At 46.9% G+C, this 22,243-nt stretch overlaps 1 protein-coding gene across 1 annotated transcript in view; it reads left to right on the top strand.

The window, feature by feature from the left end:
- The window catches only part of CLSTN3 (calsyntenin 3), a 140,778-nt gene that overhangs the window by 64,620 nt on the left and 53,915 nt on the right, over positions 1 to 22,243 (top strand). The window contains exons 3-5 of the mRNA XM_073595434.1: positions 3,943 to 4,065; positions 9,675 to 9,870; positions 13,501 to 13,709. Coding sequence (XP_073451535.1) covers positions 3,943 to 4,065; positions 9,675 to 9,870; positions 13,501 to 13,709 — 528 coding nt within the window. The remainder of the gene's footprint in view (positions 1 to 3,942; positions 4,066 to 9,674; positions 9,871 to 13,500; positions 13,710 to 22,243) is intronic.

The following is a 22,243-nucleotide window of genomic DNA, read 5'->3' as shown; positions in this document are numbered from 1 at the left end:
GACACCAATGATGGGGCACTATTGCTCCTTTGTTTAGAAAGTTTGGAGACCCCTCAGATATACAGCAACAATATACTTTTAAACCTCCTTCCATTGGAGAGCGGCCCTCCAGTCCAGTGACTTTTTGCCCTAGGCTGGGATAATGTCATCAGTCTGCCGCAGGCAGGGGGAAGCATTTCCTCAGTCTCCCCCTCCCCCCCAGTGATCAGACGGTAACACTGTATAGTCTCAAGGTGAGAGCCTGCAGCTTGTGTAGGACATTTGTGTCATCTCAGTCCAGGAAGTCCATCAAGCACAGCGCCGCCCTGTTGGGGAGAAGAGCTGATGAATCCATCCTGTGATCTCTATGGGAAGTGATACATACCTGGAGGTGTCACTCTCAATACTTATTATGCATGAATTTTATAAGGAGAAGAATATATATATATATCGGAGCCGAGGTCTACTTCAATGCCGTTAGGAAAACGTCATTCTTCCCTTTTGCTGCACCAATCTTCTGTCCTCTCCGATATTGTCCTCAATCCTGTAATTCCATCAGACACTTGAGAAAACACTTCTTGTGTGTCTGAAGGTCACCGCCGTCACGGGCGATCGCTGTGCCAGGATGACACTAACTTGCTGTGGTAGTTTGCAGATGCTGGCGCCGGTCTCTGGAAGCCGCACAGCTGTGCCGTGGCAGATGGTTTGAAGGCTTTGCAGTTGAGATTATCGCAGAATCCGAGCCGCTTGTAGCGTCCTCCTGCTGGGGACTGACTGAGATCTGGAGGGGCCGATCGCCTAAACTGCGCTTTTCTTTTGTCTGCGCTTAGCTCAGCGCAGTACGCGGGACAGCAGACCGCCCCATAGACAGAAGATGGCGCTCGCTGGACTGGCAGGCGATCCGTCAGATGCGCATTTAAAAATTATCTTAAAAAAGGAAAGCAGCGCTAAATCTCCATATTAACATTCAATATTAATACAAATATATAATATCTTTCAAAAGAGTAATTGACAAAATATACACGATATTGTCAAAAGTATTGGGACGCCTGCCTTTACACACGCATGAACTTTAATGGCCTCCCAGTCTTGGTCCGGAGGGTTCGATATTGAGTTGGCTCCGCCCTTTGCAGCTATAACAGCTTCACCTCTTCTGGGAAGGCCGTCCACAAGGTTTAGGAGGGTGTCTATGGGAATGTTTGACCATTCTTCCAGAAGAGTATTTGTGAGGTCAGGCACTGATGCTAGACGAGAAGGCCTGGCTCGCAGTCTTCGCACTAATTCATCCCAAAGGTGTTCTGTCGGGTTGAGGTCCGGACTCTGTGCAGGCCAGTCAAGTGCCTCCAGAAGGCCTGTCTCGCAGTCTCCGCTCTAATTCATCCCATTCATCATCTAATTCAGTCCTGACCTATCGGAGTTGAGTTCAGGACTCTGTGCAGGCCAGTCAAGTTCCCCAAACTCGCTCATCCATGTCTTTATGGACCTTGCTTTGTGTACTGGTGGGCAGTCATGTTGGAACAGGAAGGGGCCGTCCCCAAACTGTTCCCACAAAGTTGGGAGCATGAAATTGTCCAAAATGTCTTGGTGTGCTGATGCCTTAATAGTTCCCTTCACTGGAACTAAGAGGCCAAGCCCAACCCCTGAAAAACAACCCCCCCACCATAATCCCCCCCCACCATAATCCCTCCTCCACCAAATGATTTGGATCAGCGCACAAAGCAATGTCCATAAAGACATGGATGAGCGAGTCTGGGGTAGAGGAACTTGACTGGCCTGCACAGAGTCCTAACCTCAACCCGATAAAACACCTTTGGGATGAATTAGAGTGTAAACTTAGAGCCAGGCCTTCTCGTCCAACATCAGTGCCTGACCTCACAAATATTCTTCTGGAAGAATGGTCAAACATTCCCATAGACACACTCCTAAACCTTGTGGACAGCCTTCGCAGAAGAGTTGAAGCTGTTATAGCTGCAAAGGGCGGAGCCAACTCAATATTGAACCCTACGGACTAAGACGCCATTAAAGTTAATGTGTGTGTAAAGGCAGGCGTCCCAATACTTTTGACAATATAGCGTATGTAACTATGTATGTGACAGGAGCCTTATACTTGATTTCATCTTTTTATTGAAGTTTTACAATTTACAAAGCAATGGCTGGATACAATGATAACAATGGACTTGGCGTTGGCCAACAGTACAGTTACAGGTCAGAGACATTGCTACCCAAAGTCACCACCAAAGTGGCCACAACAGACCACCATCAGACAAGCAAAAAAGAGACCCGATGGCCTGAAAAGGTGTAAAAGTAGGATGGGGGTGCAGCTGAGCCCACGAGTACATGGCCGGATCACCCACGCATATAATACATCAACGTCCCAACTCTGTTGGGGTAACCCAACTGCCAAGTCATGGTCATTTGGAAGAATTCCAAAAAGGAATAAAAGAGTATGAGCCATGAGACAAGAGGTGGGTCAGGCATAGGGGGAGTTCAAAGAGGAAAGAACCTCAGGACAAGGGAAGCTCCCTCCGTTCCTGGAGCATCCAGGAGATACCAGGAAGGAAGTGGGTAGATGTCATATAGTCAATAGAGAGCCATCAAAACCATTGGGGAATGGTTAATCCAGGGAGCCCAGATATTTTGGAATCTGCCCATGGCGTTCCCCAGTATGACCACCATTTTTTCATTGGATAGATGTCAAGTCAGTTGGTTGAATTTTTTTTTTTTATATGAGACAACGAATTGTTCACATGAGTGCCCATTGTCACCATTGGAGGACTGGCTGTCTTCTAAGGACAGGTTATTGTTTCCTTTTTTGATCAGCGGTGCCCAGGTGCGGACAGTCAACCCTGATGGTGGTTGTATTATATTAGAACATCTGACCACCCTTCTAAATGTATGAGTTGCTTACAGTGACTTCCGCTAGTCACTTACTGTGACTAGCGGAAGGCTGTCTCCCAGGGGCCATTCGTCATTTTTCCTTCTTGGAAATCTTGCTATATATTCGGGATAACTTCGTAGTACTCTGTCTAGGCACATGAGTCTTTGTCCGATTACTATAAGGGTTGGTGGGCTTTAATGTCTCAACTCCCTCTATTTTTGGTTCCTGGTATTGGGTCACCACCTATGGTATCATTTTGCCCCTGCCTTTGGAATTACTTGGCTATTAATTTTGCTCCATTTTGCTAGCAGATCTGGCCGGTGCTACCTATTTATGTACAGACTGATGAACCAGTCCTTGTTGGGATGATACTTTTGAATTTCTTCATCTGGATATCTATATCTGATATCTAATTCCCTACAAGACAGTGAGATCCATTTTCTCTATTGCTATCTGCAGAACCTTGAATGTGCCCTGAAGAAGCCTAACTGTGAAACGCTTTGACGCACAAGGGCTTACTGTATATTATTATACATGATTTTTAATTCTTTGAATGCTCTATTCATGCTTTGTATTTTTCAATAAACATTGTTATTTTTCTATATTTGTTGTTGTTCCCTATGCCTTTAAAGTCCGACCTGGGTTTACTGTATAAGTATCCCTCCCTTTCTCTGCAAACTGATTTCATCACTACATGTTTCGCCTTGGTAATTGGCTTCTTCAGGAGAATTTATTGATATCAGGCACAGTGAGCACTAGAAGTAGAAAGAATTTTTAGAAAAATAGGACAATAAAAGTCACAAAACATCCAAGATATATAACACAAATTGAAAACATTCATGAATTGGCAAAATGCATAGCGCTGAAGCCATAATTGGTCCTATTGATTACCTGTATATTCAAAAACTATTTGTATGTAAATTGAGGCTCCAGAGTTATAGGAATATAAACCTTACCCTATGTTTTTTAAAATGAAAAAGAGAAAGTTTTGTCTATAGATACGCTTTCAATGCTGTTTTTGCATAGTAAAATGCTTGAGCGATGGATCTGTCCCTTCTTATAGGTAATCTGTGTCTTCTCTGCAGGTAACAAGCACAAGCCATGGATGGAAGCGCAGTACCAGGGGATCATAATGGAGAATGACAACACCGTGCTGCTTAACCCGCCACTGTTTGCTTTGGACAAGGATGCACCGCTGAGATACGCAGGTACTGGCAGGAATTATCGGGGGAATGTGGTATGCATAACAAGGGCTTTGCTCAGATCTCTCCAACTTTCAGAAGGTGAAGTTGTGCCTTGAAATGTATTCCACCGCGCCGGTAGCAGAATTGGCCTTCTCATACCTAGGTTCTGGTTACTTATCCCTTTAAAGTGAGCCTGCCAAACCAGTGTACAGAGGCTATTAGTTTGTAGGGCAGTGTACATGGGCCAGCAGGACAGAGGACAAGGGGCAGCAGGGAATAGGACAGGGGACAGCAGGGCAGTGTAAAGGGGTGTCAGAAACCATGAAATCAGGCCGAGACAGAAGTACAGTTAAATCACACTTGTTTAATAATAAAAGTAAAATAAACAAACGTAGTCAAAACATAGCCAAAGTTCAGTAACCGAAATAGATAATCAGCCAAGCCAGAAGTCAGGGATCAATGTAGTGGAACAGCAAGCAGGATATGGAGCCAGAAGTGATGTCAGCAAAGCCAGTCTTTAAACAGGAATGCACGAGAATGCCTCTGTGATGTTGACCAAGTCGAAGGCAGAGATCCTCTGGACTGGACAGCTTAAGTAGGGAGGACTGACAAGCAGGACATCATCAACAGCTGAGTAACTGTGGAGAGATAGGAGCTGGCAATTAGCTGACAGCTGAGCAGCCAGCTCTGAGAAGGAAAGGCTGAGCCCAGCCCTGACAAGGGGGTCAGCGGTGGCAAAGGGTGGGAGGTCAGCAGGAGAGTGTACAGGAATCAGTAGGGCAGTGGACAGGGGCTAGCAGGACAGAGGATAAGGGGCAGCAGGGCAGTTTAAAGTGGGTCAGCAGGGCAAAGGGTGGGAGGTAAGCAGGAGAGTGCACAGAAATTGGTAGGGCAGTGTACAGGGGCCAGCAGGGCAGAGGACAGGGGGCAGCAGGGCAGTGTAAAGGGGGGCAGCAGGGAAGAGGACAGGGGCCAGCAGGACAGGGGGCAGCAGGGCAGAGGACAGGGGGCAGCAGGACAGAGGACAGGGGGCAGCAGGGCAGAGGACAGGGGGCAGCAGGGCAGAGGGCAGCAGGGCAGAGGACAGGGGGCAGCAGGAAAGAGGACAGGGGGGCAGGAGGGAAGAGGACAGGGGCCAGTAGGGCAGAGGACAGGGGGCAGCAGGACAGGGGGCAGCAGGACAGGGGGCAGCAGGACAGGGGGCAGCAGGACAGGGGACAGCAGGGCAGGGGGCAGCAGGGCAGAGGACAGGGGCCAGCAGGGCAAAGGACAGGGGGCAGCAGGGCAGTGTAAAGGGGGTCAGCAGGAGAATGTACAGGAATTGGTAGGACAGTGTACAGGGGGTCAGTAAGGTGCGAACAAGCCTTTATTTTTTTTCTTATTTCTTAAATTTTTTATTATTTTTTACATTTTCTATAATTTTTTTAGACTTATTTTTTTCATAACTCCATGGGGGGGGGGCTTTGGTGAAATATCAGGGGTCTAAACAGACTGATATCTCTTTTTTTGAAACAGAGAAAGGGACTGAGGACATAAATTCCCCATTCCCTTTCTCGGCAGCCTCAGCTGCACTGGACAGTGAGTGAACAGAAAGCTCTGTACTAAGGCTCCTGTTCGTTCACAAACACTTTACTATGCTACAGTAATGAATGGAGACAGGACCGATCATTACTAATCACTCACTGTGTGCATTCAAGAAAGGAAAGGGCTGGTAAATATGACATATTAACATTCTCTGTCCTCCACTCTCCACCCTGAAACATTCCCCTGTGTGCACCCCCCCCCCCAGATCCAACCATGTCTAGGGATGGCCTGTCTAGCCACAAACAGAAAGAATCTCAAAGTCACAATTTTGGCATCAGTAATAGAACCAGGAATTTTCATAAGTAGCACCACTTTGGGGGAAATTGGGGATGTCAGCAAGATAAACTTAATTAAAAGACACCAACTTCACACCAAATAGGATGACATCCCTACGATGTGCGCAAGAATTATCTAATACATGGATGGCAGCACCAACAAACATCAGAATGAGTGCGCGAGATCTCATGAACCTTAGAAGGTATCAGAAATCATCGGGGGAGTATTTTAAAATTGCCTTCTTGGATTCTGCAGGAAATTCAGAATTTACGTTTTAATAGGAAATCTTCGGGGGAAATCGGTATGGAATGTTCTGGATTTCATCTCTTTGTATATGCAGGTAGCATTGAAACACTTGAAAGACATAGAGAAGGAAGGAAACCGTGTGATGAGGCAAAGTCAAGACCACAGAGGTTCTCCAGTGGGGTCAAGTGCCTATGCATTTGCAATGGCTTTTTGTTAGTTTTTTTTTTTTTTAAATTAGAGACATGGTGGCATTAACTATTTCTGAGCTCTCTTGTGGTTTTTCCATATGGATGTATGATTAGTGAGGATAGCGGAAAAGCAGATTTTGGCTGCTAGCCAATGTCCTAAAATGTAGTCCATAGTCTCAAAGAACAGCAATCACCCACTAGGCCAGCCATTCTCAACCAGGATTCCATGGACGCCTAGGGCAGTGTTTCTCAACTCCAGTCCTCAAGGCGCCCCAACAGGTCATGGTTTCAGGCTTTCCATTATTTTGCACAGGTGATTTGATCAGTTTCGCTGCCTTAGTAATTACCACAGCTGTTTCATCTGAGGGAAATCCTGAAAATAAGACTCATTGGGGCGCCTTGAGGACTGGAGTTGAGAAACACTGGCCTAGGGTTCCTCCAAAGTTGTCTTGGTGTTCCTCGAGCTGTGACTAACCGATCTTCCATCTGATGGTGCCTGCGTAGATTCAGGTCCAACGCCACTTAGCAGAGCCAGCGCCATTACTGCAAGGGTGTCATTCTGCCTACCCCCGTAGGGTGGGAATTCTTCCTACTTCCCCCCACCAGTGTAAGTGAAGCGTTACCCCAGGAGGAGCCGCTGGAAATTGCCCAGGTTCTTTTCCCAGTAGACTGCCCCACAGCCAGGCACACGAACACAGTCACTCTTTTCCTCAATAACCAGTCTAGGGGTATTCTTTATTTTTGTTGTTTTTATTTTTGGAGTAACTGGTATCAGGTTGAGGGATTTAAATGGGATACTCCAAATCAGAACTATGTCCAGATTGAGGAAATCAAACTGAATATAGCAAACTGTGGACTTGGCATGTAGTAGAAGCAGTTAACGCACACAAGCTTCTTCCTTTAGATCAGGGGTCTCCAAACTTTCCAAACAAAGGGCCAGGTTACTATCCTTTCAGAATTTGGGGGGCTGGACTGTGGCCATTGGGAGTAGCAAAGCTGCCAATGTTCGTGGGAAAAATAATGCCCCTTTGTTTGTTTCAGTGGGGGTAATTGTGCCTCATCATTGGTGTCAGTGGGAGAAATTGTGTGCCATCATTTTTGTCACTGGCAGGAATTGTGCCCCTCATTGGTGTCACTGGGCCCCTCATTGTTGGTATCATTGGGAGAAATTGTGCCCCATCATTAATGTAATTGGGCCCCATTGTTGGTGTCATAGGGAGAAGTTGTGCCCCTTCATTGGTGTCAGTGGGGGGGAAGTTTGCCCCAATGTTGGTGTCAGTGGATGAATTTGTGCCTCAAGGTCGAATAAAAGCAAGCAAAGGGCCGCATCTGGCCCTCAGGTCGCAGTTTGGAAACCACTGCTTTCGAGCAATAAGAGCAGAGTCCCTTCACTTAGAATCAGATAGACTGAGCTCTTCAGGACACCAGTCGATGTCCCCTTTGGTCAAACACACAGCTGACTCTCCCAAGAGGAATGGCAGCAGCCCAAATGTCTCTAAGATCTCTCTCACTGTCTGTACTCACAAATGTCCAGGGACAGTTGGTTGCCTCCTTCCAACATCCAAGGGACACCTTTCACTAAATCTTCAGATGACAGCCCCTTAGTCAGCTCTCTGTAGCTTCAGCATCGAGGCCACCAAGTCACCCTCCTGAGGCCTCATGAACAGCAAGCACATGGCAGCAAGCCCTCCAAGCTGGACCTTCCCTCTGCAGGCAAAGACCTAACTGTTCTGTGTCTCAGAGAATTTATACAGACTCCTAGCAGGGCCACCCTCCCAGGGCTGTATTAATATTCATGCTGCTATTTGCATTTCTCCACACCTATATTCCAGAGTATTCTCCAGCTCTCCAGCTCTCTTGAAAGCAGGGGAAACAGAAAAACCAGCAGCAGCTGGAACACTGAGCAGACTTAGCTAATCACATACAGCTACACTGATTACAGTGAGCACAACTAAATCTACCTAACACAACAATTACAGCCACACTGGTTACATTGAGACAAGCTACATTTACCTAACAACCAAAATACAGCTCCACTGAACACGGCGAGCCAGCACTAAATCTACCTAATCCTAGCACCTATCTAGGAGGGTGCTTCATAAGAGGCATTTTCCCCCATGACCCCGATGGACCAATCCTACCAGGGGCTCCCTGAGACCTTAAAATCATTTGTAGCACAGTGTTAGCTAAATTTAGTTTGGCTCAAAAGTAGCTAAAGTGTCAGGCTGGGGGGCTCCACAGGTCAGGCCTCTGTCACCTCCCCCTGGTTCTGGAATTTTCCCAGCAACTTCTAGAAGCTAGTGGGCGGAGGTACAGAGGCAGGAATCTGAATATTTATAGGAGTTTTACCAATCCCCAGGCAGGAAGCCTGGCAGGGTAGTAAGATGTGCCCATAAATACTGAAGACCCTAACCAGTGGGGAGGGGGGTGGTTGCTGGTTGGAATACGCTGTGCTGAGTGGAAGGTCGGGAGGCCTGGAGGGGCCCCCTGGGGCTGGGGGCTCTACCTCCAGGAAGGATCCAAGGAAGGAAAGGAGCAGCTTTACCAGAGGGAGCTTCACCACCCTTCAGTCTTATCCAGGAGACAGACATCTTGTATTGCAAAGGAGGATCTCTACAGCAGGAGGCCTGAATAGCAGTCTTTGCTATGCACCAGGATTTCAAAGGACATTTTAAGTACCTCCCCCAACAAAGGGAGAAGGCAGCCGGATACAACATTCAGTTAGCCTGAAAAGGGACAGTGCCACAATTTACCTTAACCCCCTTGTTCTGGGATTCACTCATAAAAGCCAGGTGCACTGGCATTTTCTGTTAAGGGGACATAGAGCTCCTGAAAGCAGATGGGATATTCCCTGCTGATCCATTAGGGACTGACATTATTCTGGGGGGAGTTCAGTCTAAATTCCATTTTGTTGCAAGTTGTACATAGAGAAGTTGTCCTTCAAGTTGTTGCTGAACTCAGTTTGGGCATCCCATAACCCCGTTATCCCCATCCAAGTTTATATTCCCTCAATAAAACACAAAAATAAGCCCAAGGAGAATGCAAGCCCCAAAGCCTTGGCGGCCCTCTAGAGGGTAGCGCTACACATTTCAAGGGTTAATTTAAAGGTTAAGAAAAGCTGCAATAGAAGGTCAGACCCTGTTAATGGCGCCCAATATTGCTTTTCCTTATTTTGACCAAGGCAGTCCTTTACCACTGACTACATTGATACAAAGACACTAGCCTTGTTGTCCCATGAGATTAAGGTGGTGCATACAGAAAGCACCAGAACACCAATGTATCAAGGACATCTTTATAGTCACTCCATGTGCCAATGTTTCCTCTCTTCCCATGTCGTAGGTGAAATCTGCGGATTCCGGATTCATGGAGCCGGGACTCCCTTTGAAGCTGTGGTTCTAGACCGAACAACAGGGGAAGGTCTAATCCGTGCCAAGGGCCCCGTAGATTGCGAGGCACAACGAGAGCACACCTTCACCATCCAGGCTCATGACTGCGGAGAAGGTCCTGATGGAGCAAACAGCAAGAAGTCCCACAAGTGAGTCAAATATCCACGTTGTCTTCTTCCTCTGCCAGGCTTTAAGACCATTTGACCTTTTCTGGTACAATAGTTTTAGTAAAATGATATCAAGATACAAGCTTGAGCAAAACAGTAAAGCACATGTAGATACAAAAGAAACATCTTTTTGAAGGTTTCCAAGCAAAGAGTGGGAGAATATGGCATCTAGTGTCGGAAGTGACAACGAGTAACTGGGCTCGAAGGCCCAGGATATAGTGAGGCGCAAGGAATGGGATCGTCATTCCATAATGGAGGGGAAGGAAAAAGGTGGGGGGCGGAGGAGAAGGTGGGAAGAGGAAAGGATGGGGATAGTCAGAATGAGGAAGCAAGAAGAGTAGGGTAGAAATAAGCAAGGGGAGAAGGTAGGAAACAGTCAAGACAAGAAAGAGGAAAGGAAGGAAAGAGGTATAAACCTAGACAGGGAGAGAGGATGGAACCTGCGGGTTAGATGGTGTTCCAGGTTGGTTTGAGTGGGGGGGGGGTAGAGTGGGGAGAGCATAAGACCACCATGGGTTCCATACTTTGGAGAACTTAGCGTGAGAGTCATGAAGTATACTGGTTATTTTCTCATGAAGCACGAGGGTAGTCGGAATGCTCTACACCTCTGCAAACCCAACCGAGGGCTTCCTCCAAGCTCTGGCAATGGTACACTTTGCTGCAATGATTTCTCGGATCCCCCAGAAGTAAGGTAAAAAAACCATGAGCCTTTAAAACCACGCTAAATATACACTCACCGGCCACTTTATTAGGTACACCTGTTCAATTGCTCGGTAACACAAATTGCTAATCAGCCAATCACATGGCAGCAACTCAATGCATTTAGGCATCTAGACGTGGTGAAGATGCCTTGCTGAAATTCAAACCGAGCATCAGAATGGGGAAGAAAGGGGATCTCGGTGACTTTTGAACGCGGCATGGTTGTTGGCGGCAGACGGGCTGGTCTGAGTATTTCTGGGATTTTCACACACAACCATCTCTCGGGATTACAGAGAATGGTGGGAAAAAGAGAAAATTTCCAGTGAGCGGCAGTTGTGTGGAGGAAAACGCTTTGTTGAGGTCAGAGGAGAATGGGCAGACTGGTTCCAGATGATAGAAAGGCAACAGTAACTCAAATAACCACTCGTTACACCCAAGGTATGCAGAATACCATCTCTGAACACACAACACATCCAACCTTGAAGCAGATGGGCTACAACAGCAGAAGACCACACCGGGGGCCACTCCTGTCAGCTAAGAACAGGAAACTGAGGCTACAATTCACACAGGATCACCAAAATTGGACGATAGAAGATTGGAAAAACGTTGCCTGGTCTGATGAGTCTGGATTTCAGGTGTAATATTCAGATGGTGGGGTCAGAATTTGGTGCATGGATCCATCCTGCCTTGTATCACCGGTTCAGGCTGGTGGTGGGGGTGTAATGGTGTGGGGGATGGGATATCACCGGTTCAGGCTGGTGGTGGGGGTGTAATGGTGTGGGGGATGGGATATCACCGGTTCAGGCTGGTGGTGGAGGTGTAATGGTGTGGGGGATGGGGTATCACCGGTTCAGGCTGGTGGTGGGGGTGTAATGGTGTGGGGGATGGGGTATCACCGGTTCAGGCTGGTGGTGGGGGTGTAATGGTGTGGGGGATGGGGTATCACCGGTTCAGGCTGGTGGTGGTGGGGGTGTAATGGTGTGGGGGATGGGGTATCACCGGTTCAGGCTGGTGGTGGGGTGTGATGGTGTGGGGGATGGGATATCACCGGTTCAGGCTGGTGGTGGGGGTGTAATGGTGTGGGGGATGGGTTATCACCGGTTCAGGCTGGTGGTGGAGGTGTAATGGTGTGGGGGATGGGATATCAGCAGTTCAGGTTGGTGGTGGGGGTGTAATGGTGCGGGGGATGGGGTATCACCGGTTCAGGCTGGTGGTGGGGGTGTAATGGTGTGGGGGATGGGATATCACCGGTTCAGGCTGGTGGTGGAGGTGTAATGGTGTGCGGGATGGGGTATCACCGGTTCAGGCTGGTGGTGGGGGTGTAATGGTGTGGGGGATGGGGTATCACCGGTTCAGGCTGGTGGTGGAGGTGTAATGGTGTGGGGGATGGGTTATCACCGGTTCAGGCTGGTGGTGGAGGTGTAATGGTGTGGGGGATGGGGTATCACCGGTTCAGGCTGGTGGTGGGGGTGTAATGGTGTGGGGGATGGGATATCACCGGTTCAGGCTGGTGGTGGGGGTGTAATGGTGTGGGGGATGGAATATCACCGGTTAAGGCTGGTGGTGGAGGTGTAATGGTGTGCAGGATGGGGTATCACCGGTTCAGGCTGGTGGTGGGGTGTGATGGTGTGGGGGATGGGATATCACCGGTTCAGGCTGGTGGTGGGGGTGTAATGGTGTGGGGGATGGGATATCATCGGTTCAGGCTGGTGGTGAGGGTGTAATGCTGTGGGGGATGGGATAGCACCGGTTCAGGCTGGTGGTGGGGATGTAATGGTGTGGGGGATGGGTTATCACCGGTTCAGGCTGGTGGTGGGGGTGTAATGGTGTGGGGGATGGGGTTTAAACACCATGGCCTACCTGAGTATTGTTGGTGACCATGTCCACCCCTTTATGACTATGGTGTCCCCATCTTCTGATGGCTCCTTCCATCAGAAGATGCACCATGTCACAAAGCTCCAATCATCTCACCACTGGACAATGAGGTCCCTGTACTCCAATGGCCTCCACACTCACCACATCTCATCCAATAGAGCACCTTTGGGATGTGGTGGAACTAGGGTTGCAACCTCATCCTTTTAAACCTGAACACATATGAATTACACAGGTTCTGAGGCTAATTTAATGCAGATAAGGCACCACCTGAGTTCAGTTACCACCTTAATCAGCCAAAGAATCTGTGTAATTATTATGTGTTCGGTTTTAAATTATGGGTGGAACAGGAGATTGGCATCTGGATGTGCAGCCGACAAATCTGCAGCAGCTGCGTGATGTTATGATGTCACTATGGACCAAAATCTCTGAGGAACATTTCCAGCACCTTGTTGTAGCTATGCCACCAAGAATGAAGGCAAAAGGGGGTCCAACCCGATACTAGCAAGATGGGCCTAATAAAAGTGGCCGGTAAGTGTATACTGTATGCTGCTGATTCCGGACACTGATTCTGAATAGGAAGAACTGGTTTAATATAATCACCGAACTGGTTTAATATAATCACCTGGTGCACTTTCTGTGTTCTATTGAGCTGCATTTTTAGCATCCCTTTAGAAGTATTTAACCCTTGGGGAATCTCTCACCAAAACTGAAATTCCTATTGCAGGGGGTGCCTAAAATATGACTTAGTGGAGACTTCTGGGAATAGCAGTGAGCCAATCACGCTAACAAGAAATTATATTTCAAGGGCTATTCTTTATATCAACCTACAAGAACGTTGCTTTTATACAAAAAACATAAAATAATTTTCTTGCTTTTCTCATATTCACCAGGAAAGTATGAAACCCCCTTTATGTCAACCTCGTCGTTCACATACAGTGGATCTTGTTTCACACGTTTCTGAGTATTAATTAGATGAACCTGCCATGGATATTTTTACCCGTTTTGATCTCACACTCTCGCCTTTCATGTCTGTTATAGAGCGACGGTACATGTCCGCGTGAATGACGTCAACGAGTTTGCCCCAGTCTTTGGAGAGCGGGTGTTCCGGGCCTCTGTCACCGAGGGGCGTATGTACGAACGTGTGTTGCGTGTGCAGGCGTGGGACCAGGACTGCTCCCCTCAATACAGCCAGGTCTGCTTCTACCAGATCCTCACCCCCAACGTGCCCTTCACCATCGACAATGACGGTAAGTCGTGCCAGAGATTTGTTGTCTCATCATGTTGTACAGAGCCAGGCTTTAAATCTGATAGTTTTTAATTCATATTTACTTTTCTTCTAGCAACAGTCGTTACACTATGTGGTCAAACGTAATTGGACAACCCTCCAAGTTAATGGGTTGGGGGTGTTTACAATGTGCTACACAATGACATTTTAAACAATCGTGGACTTCCAACCAGTTTGGAGAAGACCTTTTTCTGATCCAGCATGACAAGATAGCTCCATAAAGACGTAGGGGTTGATTTAGACCCCATTCACACTTGTACGACTTGGTCGTACCCCATGTTTTCCAATAAAAAACATTCATATATGTTTGACTTAAAGTCACAGCAACCTCACAGTAGTTCATGCACTACTTTGGTCAGACTTTCAGGCAGCTTGAGATCCATAGCCTTCAATGTTAACCCTCAAAAGTTGCATGAAAGTTGAACCTGAATGCTTTACATGCAACAGTAGGTCCAACTTTGCATAGGAACAACAAGTCATATCCAAGTTGCACCCGTCCAAAGTTGCACTCCAAAGTAGGGTTGCCACCTCATCCCTTTAAACCCGAACACATATGAATTTCACGGGTTCTGAGGTTAATTGAATGCAGATAAGACACCAAGTGAGTTTAATTACTACCTTAATCAGCCACAGAACCTGTGTAATTAATATGTGTTTAAAGGGATGAGGTGGCAACCCCACTCCATAGTCCCACGACTTTGGATTCCTACAAGTGTGAATCCAGCCCAGCACTCACCCCATCTAGGTGGCTGGCAGCAGCTCCTGTGTCCTCTCCTCCTCCTTCTGCATCATGCGTCTCCTCCCTCCTCCTAGGCATCCAATAGAGCCAACTGTTCTTTCATCTGTTGACGGGTCTCAAGATCCGCTTCCTGATTGGCCGGGAGGAGGATTAGTGTGGCAATAGCATATATTCATTCGCTATTGTCACACAACTGGGTGGGCTCTGCGCCCCGAATCCACCCTATTTTGAAGCTAATTAGAGCCTCTGACTCTAATCACGTGCTTAAACCCCCCCCCCAATTGGAATCCATGGTGAGGTGCCCTGTCTGTGGATCAGGGGGGCGGATGCATGGATGGGGGGGTGGCGCCACCCTTGCGCCCCTAATGGACGGGCCTCCACTGGTGCAAAATCTGGTGCAGCTGTGCGTAGAAACCAATCAGCTTCTAGGTTTTTTTTTGTCAAAGCTTAATTGAACAAGCTGAAGTTAGAAGATGATTGGCTACCATGCACAGCTGCAGCAGATTTTGCACTCTCCAGTTTTAGTAAATCAACCCCAAGGTGTCCCCAGTGAAGGGTACTACTAATGATGCAGCATACAAAGACATTTTGGACCTTGTGATAGCAGTTTGGTGAAGGCCCATTTCTGTTTCAGCATGACCGTGCCCTGTGTACAAAGCCAGATCCATAATGATGTGGTTTGATGAGTTTGGTGCAGAGGAATCTGAGTGGCCTTCACACAGCCCTGCACTCAACTATACTGAATGCCCTTGGATGAATTGGAACTCTAATTGCGAGCAAGGTCTTCTCATCCAACATCAGCACCTTACTTTACAAGTTTTCTTTTGGCCGAATTGGCGCAAATTCTCCCAGACACACTCCAAAATATTGTGGAAAGTCTTCCTAGAAAAGTGGAAGCCTGTATAGACACACGCACATGGAGAGGCCAACACCATAATAATGGCTATGGGTTTGAAATGAAAAGCCCAACAGTTTGGTGAAGGCCCATTTCTGTTACAGCATGCCTGTGCCCCGTATACAAAGCCAGTTCCATAAAGACATGGTTTGATGAGTTTGGTACAGAGGAACCTGAGTGGCCTTCACACAGCCCTGACCTCAACCCTACTGGAACTCCAATTGCAAGCCAGGTCTTCTCATCTAACCTCAGTACCTGATTTCACAAATGTTCTTTTGGCCTAACGGGCACAAATTCAAAGGCACACTCTAAAATCTCATGGAAAGTCTTTCCTCCACAGATTTTATAGTCACATAGAAAGACCAACTCCATATTATTGGCCATGGTTTGGAAATTAAATGCCCAACATTTTAGTGAAGGCCTTTTTTTGTTCCAGCATGACTGTGCCCTTGTGTACACAGCCAGCTCCATGAAGACATGGTGTGACCAGTTTGATGTGGAAGAACTCGAAAGTCCTGCACAGAGCCCTGACCTCAACCCTACTGAAAACCTTTTTGAGGAACTAGTTTGCCAGGCCTTATCCAACATCAGTACCTGACCTCACAGATGTTATTTTGGCTGAATGGGCACAAATCTACAGACGCACTCCAAAAACTTGTGTAAAGTCTTTCCAGAAGAGTGGAGGATGTCATAGCGGTAAAGGGGGCCAACTCTATATTAATGGCCATAGTTTTAGAACGGGCTGACCTCAACTCTACTAAAGTCTTTTCGGATGAATTAGAACTTCAGTTGCAAGCCAGGCCTTCTCATCTAACCTAAGTACCTGACTTCACAAATGTTCTTTTGGCCTAATGGGCACAAATTCACAGACACACTCCAAAATCTTGTGGAAAGTCTTTCCAGAAGAGTTGAGGATGTTATAGTCACGTAGAAAGACCAACTCCATATTATTGGCCATGGTTTGAAAATTGAATGCCCAACAGTTTGTTGAAGGCCCCTTTCTGTTCCAGCATGACTGTACCCCTGTGTACAAAACCAGTTCTGTAAGGACATGGTTTGATGATTTGGCATGGAGGAACTTGAGTGTCCTGCACAGAGCCCTGATATCAACACCTCTGGTATGAATTAGAACTCCAATTGCGAGCTGCGTCTTTTCGTCCAACATCAGTACATGACTTCACAAATGTTCTTTTGGCCTAATAGGCACAAATTCATAGACATGCTCCAAAATCTTTTGGAACGTCTTTCGAGAAGAGTGGAGGATGTTATAATCACATAGAAAGACCAACTCCATATTAATGGCCATGGTTTGGAAATTAAACGCCCAACAGTTTGGTGAAGGCCCTTTCCTGTTCAAGCATGACTGTGCTCGGGTTGAACTGGCACTCCAATTGCAAGCAACGTCTTCTCATCTAACCTCTTCACAAAGGTTCCCTTGGCCTAATAGTCACACATTCACAGACACCCTCCAAAATCTTGTGCAAAGTTTCCCCAAAAGAGTGGAGGATGTCATAGTGGCAAAGAGGGACAACTCCATATCAGTGGCCATAGTTTTACAATGGGCTGTCCAACAAACTAATGTAGGTGGGATAGGGGGGAACTAACAAACGTTTGACCATATAGTGAATCTCTGTGGGCTTGTTGCCACGTTGTGGGCTGATTGTTGTAGGTGGAACAGCTGATCTCCCAACATAAGATCAGTAGCTAAGCTTAGTGCAAGGACATAATAGATATATGAGCTTGTATGCTCATGCAAAGATCAATTACTTAGCTCATGTAACATTGACAATTACATTTTCATTGGAGTCTCTACTTTTGTGTCCCAGTGATGCCCACAGCCCCTTTTCTTGTATAGGTGTCCCGGGAACAGGAAGTGAGGGAAAATCTCCCTAATGGGGACACCCAGCTAAGGTTGTAACTCTTCCTCATACTCTTCAAAAGCAAGAAAAAAATTCGACTACGGTCTTCATGCAAAGTTTGCTTTAATTAGCAATTTTTTTTAGAAACCCATAATCTACATTTGTACCCAATGGCTTTATCTAACAGATGTAAACACCGCCATTTTTGTTTCTGGAAGCAGAGATCATTGTTTTTTTTTTATTTTGTAATTCATGCTTTCCAGGGTAGAGGAGAGATTTGGGATCTTATAGACCTGAAAAATCGCTGTGCAATTACCATGTGACGTAGAAAATTGCAACACCCACCATTTTATTTTCTAGGGCTAAGGCCCCCTTCACACGATAGGACCGTTAAGGTCCGCCTGTCAGTTTTGACGGCGGACCTGAACGGGCACTCCATGTTAGCCTATGGAGCGACGGATGTCAGCGGAGACATGTCCGCTGACATCCGACCCGGTCCAATCCGCTAAAAGCAGACGGATGGCCCTACGTCCAGGTCCGTCGCGGGCGGATCGGATCGGGTGAGATCTGATGAAAACGGACATGCTGTCCGTTTTCATCTGATCCCTCCATAGGCGGCAGCGGCGCCTGACATGGGCACTGATAAGGCTGTATTGATGGGCACTGATTAGGTTGTATTGATGGGCACTGATAAGGCTGTATTGATGGGCACTGATTAGGTTGTATTGATGGGCACTGATTAGGCTGTACTGATGGGCACTGACTAGGCTGTATCAATGGGCACTGATTAGGCTGTATTGATGTGCATTGATAAGACTGTATTGATTGGCACTGATTAGGATTAATGGATGGGCACTGATAAGGCTGTATTGATGGGCACTGATAAGGCTGTATTGATGGGCACTGATTAGGCTGTATTGATGGGTACTGATTAGGCTATATTGATGGGCACTGATTAGGCTGTATTGATGTACACTGATAAGGCTGTATTGATGGGCACTGATTAGGATGAATGGATGGGCACTGATAAGGCTGTATTGATAGGCACTGATAAGGCTGTATTGATGGGCACTGATTAGGCTGTACTGATGTGCACTGATTAGGCTGTATTGATGGGCACGGATTAGGCTGTATTGATGGGCACTGATTAGGCTGTATTGATGGGCACTGATTAGGCAATATTGATGGGCACTGATTAGGCTGTATTGATGTGCACTGATAAGGCTGTATTGATGGGCACTGATTAGGCTGCACTGATGGGCACTGATGAGGCTGTATTGATGGGCACTGATTAGGCTGTACTGATGTGCACTGATTAGGCTGTATTGATGGGCACGGATTAGGCTGTATTGATGGGCACTGATTAGGCTGTATTGATGGGCACTGATTAGGCAATATTGATGGGCACTGATTAGGCTGTATTGATGTGCACTGATAAGGCTGTATTGATGGGCACTGATTAGGCTGCACTGATGGGCACTGATTAGGCTGTATTGATGGGCACTGATAAGGCTGTATTGATGGGCACTGATTAGGCTGTATTGATGGGCACTGATAAGGCTGCGTTGATGGGCACTGATAAGGCTGCATTGATGGGCACTGATAAGGCTGCATTGATGGGCACTGATTAGACTGTATTGATGGGCACTGATTAGGCTGTATTGATGAGCATTGATGGGCACTGATAAGGCTGTATTGATGGACACTGATTAGGCTGCATTGATGGGCACTGATTAGGCTGCATTGATGAGCTCTGATAAGGCTGCATTGATGGGCACTGATAAGGCTTCATTGATGGGCACTGATAAGGCTGCATTGATGGGCACTGATTAGACTGTATTGATGGGCACTGATTAGGCTGCATTGATGGGCACTGATAAGGCTGCATTGATGGGCACTGATTAAACTGTATTGATGGGCACTGATAGAGCTGTATTGATGGGCACTGATAAGGCTGCATTGATGGGCACTGATAAGGCTTCATTTGATGGGCACTGATTAGGCTGTATTGATGAGCACTGATTAGGCTGTATAGATGGGCACTGATTAGGCTGTATTGATGGGCACTGATAAGGCTGCATTGATGGGCACTGATAAGGCTGTATTGATGGGCACTGATAAGGCTGTATTGATGGGCACTGATAAGGCTATATTGATGATAGGCACTGATTAGGCAGTATAGATGGGCACTGATTAGGCTGTATTGATGGGCACTGATAAGGCTCTATTGATGGGCACTGATTAGGCTGTATTGATGGGCACTGATTAGGCTGCATTGATGGGCACTGATAAGGCTCTATTGATGGGCACTGATTAGGCTGTATTGATGGGCACTGATTAGGCTGTATTGATGGGCACTGATTAGGCTATATTGATGGGCACTGATTAGGCTGTATTGATGTGCACTGATAAGGCTGTATTGATGGGCACTGATTAGGCTGTATTGATGGGCACTGATTAGGCTGCACTGATGGGCACTGATTAGGCTGTATTGATGGGCACTGATAAGGCTGTATTGATGGGCACTGATTAGGCTGTATTGATGGGCACTGATAAGGCTGCGTTGATGGGCACTGATAAGGCTGCATTGATGGGCACTGATAAGGCTGCATTGATGGGCACGGATTAGGCTGTATTGATGGGCACTGATTAGGCTGTATTGATGGGCACTGATTAGGCAATATTGATGGGCACTGATTAGGCTGTATTGATGTGCACTGATAAGTCTGTATTGATGGGCACTGATTAGGCTGCACTGATGGGCACTGATTAGGCTGTATTGATGGGCACTGATAAGGCTGTATTGATGGGCACTGATTAGGCTGTATTGATGGGCACTGATTAGGCTGTATTGATGGGCACTGATAAGGCTGCGTTGATGGGCACTGATAAGGCTGCATTGATGGGCACTGATAAGGCTGCATTGATGGGCACTGATTAGACTGTATTGATGGGCACTGATTAGGCTGTATTGATGAGCATTGATGGGCACTGATAAGGCTGTATTGATGGACACTGATTAGGCTGCATTGATGGGCACTGATTAGGCTGCATTGATGAGCTCTGATAAGGCTGCATTGATGGGCACTGATAAGGCTTCATTGATGGGCACTGATAAGGCTGCATTGATGGGCACTGATTAGACTGTATTGATGGGCACTGATTAGGCTGCATTGATGGGCACTGATAAGGCTGCATTGATGGGCACTGATTAAACTGTATTGATGGGCACTGATAGAGCTGTATTGATGGGCACTGATAAGGCTGCATTGATGGGCACTGATAAGGCTTCATTTGATGGGCACTGATTAGGCTGTATTGATGAGCACTGATTAGGCTGTATAGATGGGCACTGATTAGGCTGTATTGATGGGCACTGATAAGGCTGCATTGATGGGCACTGATAAGGCTGTATTGATGGGCACTGATAAGGCTGTATTGATGGGCACTGATAAGGCTATATTGATGATAGGCACTGATTAGGCAGTATAGATGGGCACTGATTAGGCTGTATTGATGGGCACTGATAAGGCTCTATTGATGGGCACTGATTAGGCTGTATTGATGGGCACTGATTAGGCTGCATTGATGGGCACTGATAAGGCTCTATTGATGGGCACTGATTAGGCTGTATTGATGGGCACTGATTAGGCTGTATTGATGGGCACTGATTAGGCTATATTGATGGGCACTGATTAGGCTGTATTGATGTGCACTGATAAGGCTGTATTGATGGGCACTGATTAGGCTGTATTGATGGGCACTGATTAGGCTGCACTGATGGGCACTGATTAGGCTGTATTGATGGGCACTGATAAGGCTGTATTGATGGGCACTGATTAGGCTGTATTGATGGGCACTGATAAGGCTGCGTTGATGGGCACTGATAAGGCTGCATTGATGGGCACTGATAAGGCTGCATTGATGGGCACTGATTAGACTGTATTGATGGGCACTGATTAGGCTGTATTGATGAGCACTGATTAGGCTGTATTGATGGGCACTGATAAGGCTGTATTGATGGACACTGATTAGGCTGCATTGATGGGCACTGATTAGGCTGCATTGATGAGCTCTGATAAGGCTGCATTGATGGGCACTGATAAGGCTTCATTGATGGGCACTGATAAGGCTGCATTGATGGGCACTGATTAGACTGTATTGATGGGCACTGATTAGGCTGCATTGATGGGCACTGATAAGGCTGCATTGATGGGCACTGATTAAACTGTATTGATGGGCACTGATAGGGCTGTATTGATGGGCACTGATAAGGCTGCATTGATGGGCACTGATAAGGCTTCATTTGATGGGCACTGATTAGGCTGTATTGATGAGCACTGATTAGGCTGTATAGATGGGCACTGATTAGGCTGTATTGATGGGCACTGATAAGGCTGCATTGATGGGCACTGATAAGGCTGTATTGATGGGCACTGATAAGGCTGTATTGATGGGCACTGATAAGGCTATATTGATGATGGGCACTGATTAGGCTGTATAGATGGGCACTGATTAGGCTGTATTGATGGGCACTGATAAGGCTCTATTGATGGGCACTGATTAGGCTGTATTGATGGGCACTGATTAGGCTGCATTGATGGGCACTGATAAGGCTGTATTGATGGGCACTGATTAGGCTGTATTGATGGGCACTGATTAGGCTATATTGATGGGCACTGAATAGTCTGTATTGTTGGGCACTGATTAGTCTGTATTGATGGGCACTGATAAGGCTCTATTGATGGGCACTGATTAGTCTGTATTGATGGGCACTGATTAGGCTGTATTGATGGGCACTGATAAGGCTCTATTGCTGGGCACTGATAAGGCTGTATTGATGGGCACTGATAAGGCTGTATTAATGGGCACTGATGAGGCTGTATTGATGAGCACTGACCCTTATTTTGCTTCAGAGTTCTTTATTTAAAATGTAGTTTTTTTCCTGAAACTTCCCTCTTAAAGTGAAGGTGCGTGTTATATGCTGATAAATACGATATATC

Source organism: Aquarana catesbeiana, linkage group LG08, assembly GCF_042186555.1.
Source record: "Aquarana catesbeiana isolate 2022-GZ linkage group LG08, ASM4218655v1, whole genome shotgun sequence".
NCBI classification, from domain to species: Eukaryota; Metazoa; Chordata; class Amphibia; order Anura; family Ranidae; genus Aquarana; species Aquarana catesbeiana.
The sequence above is the reverse complement of the archived record's forward strand: the minus strand, read 5'-3'. Positions and strand labels throughout refer to the sequence as shown.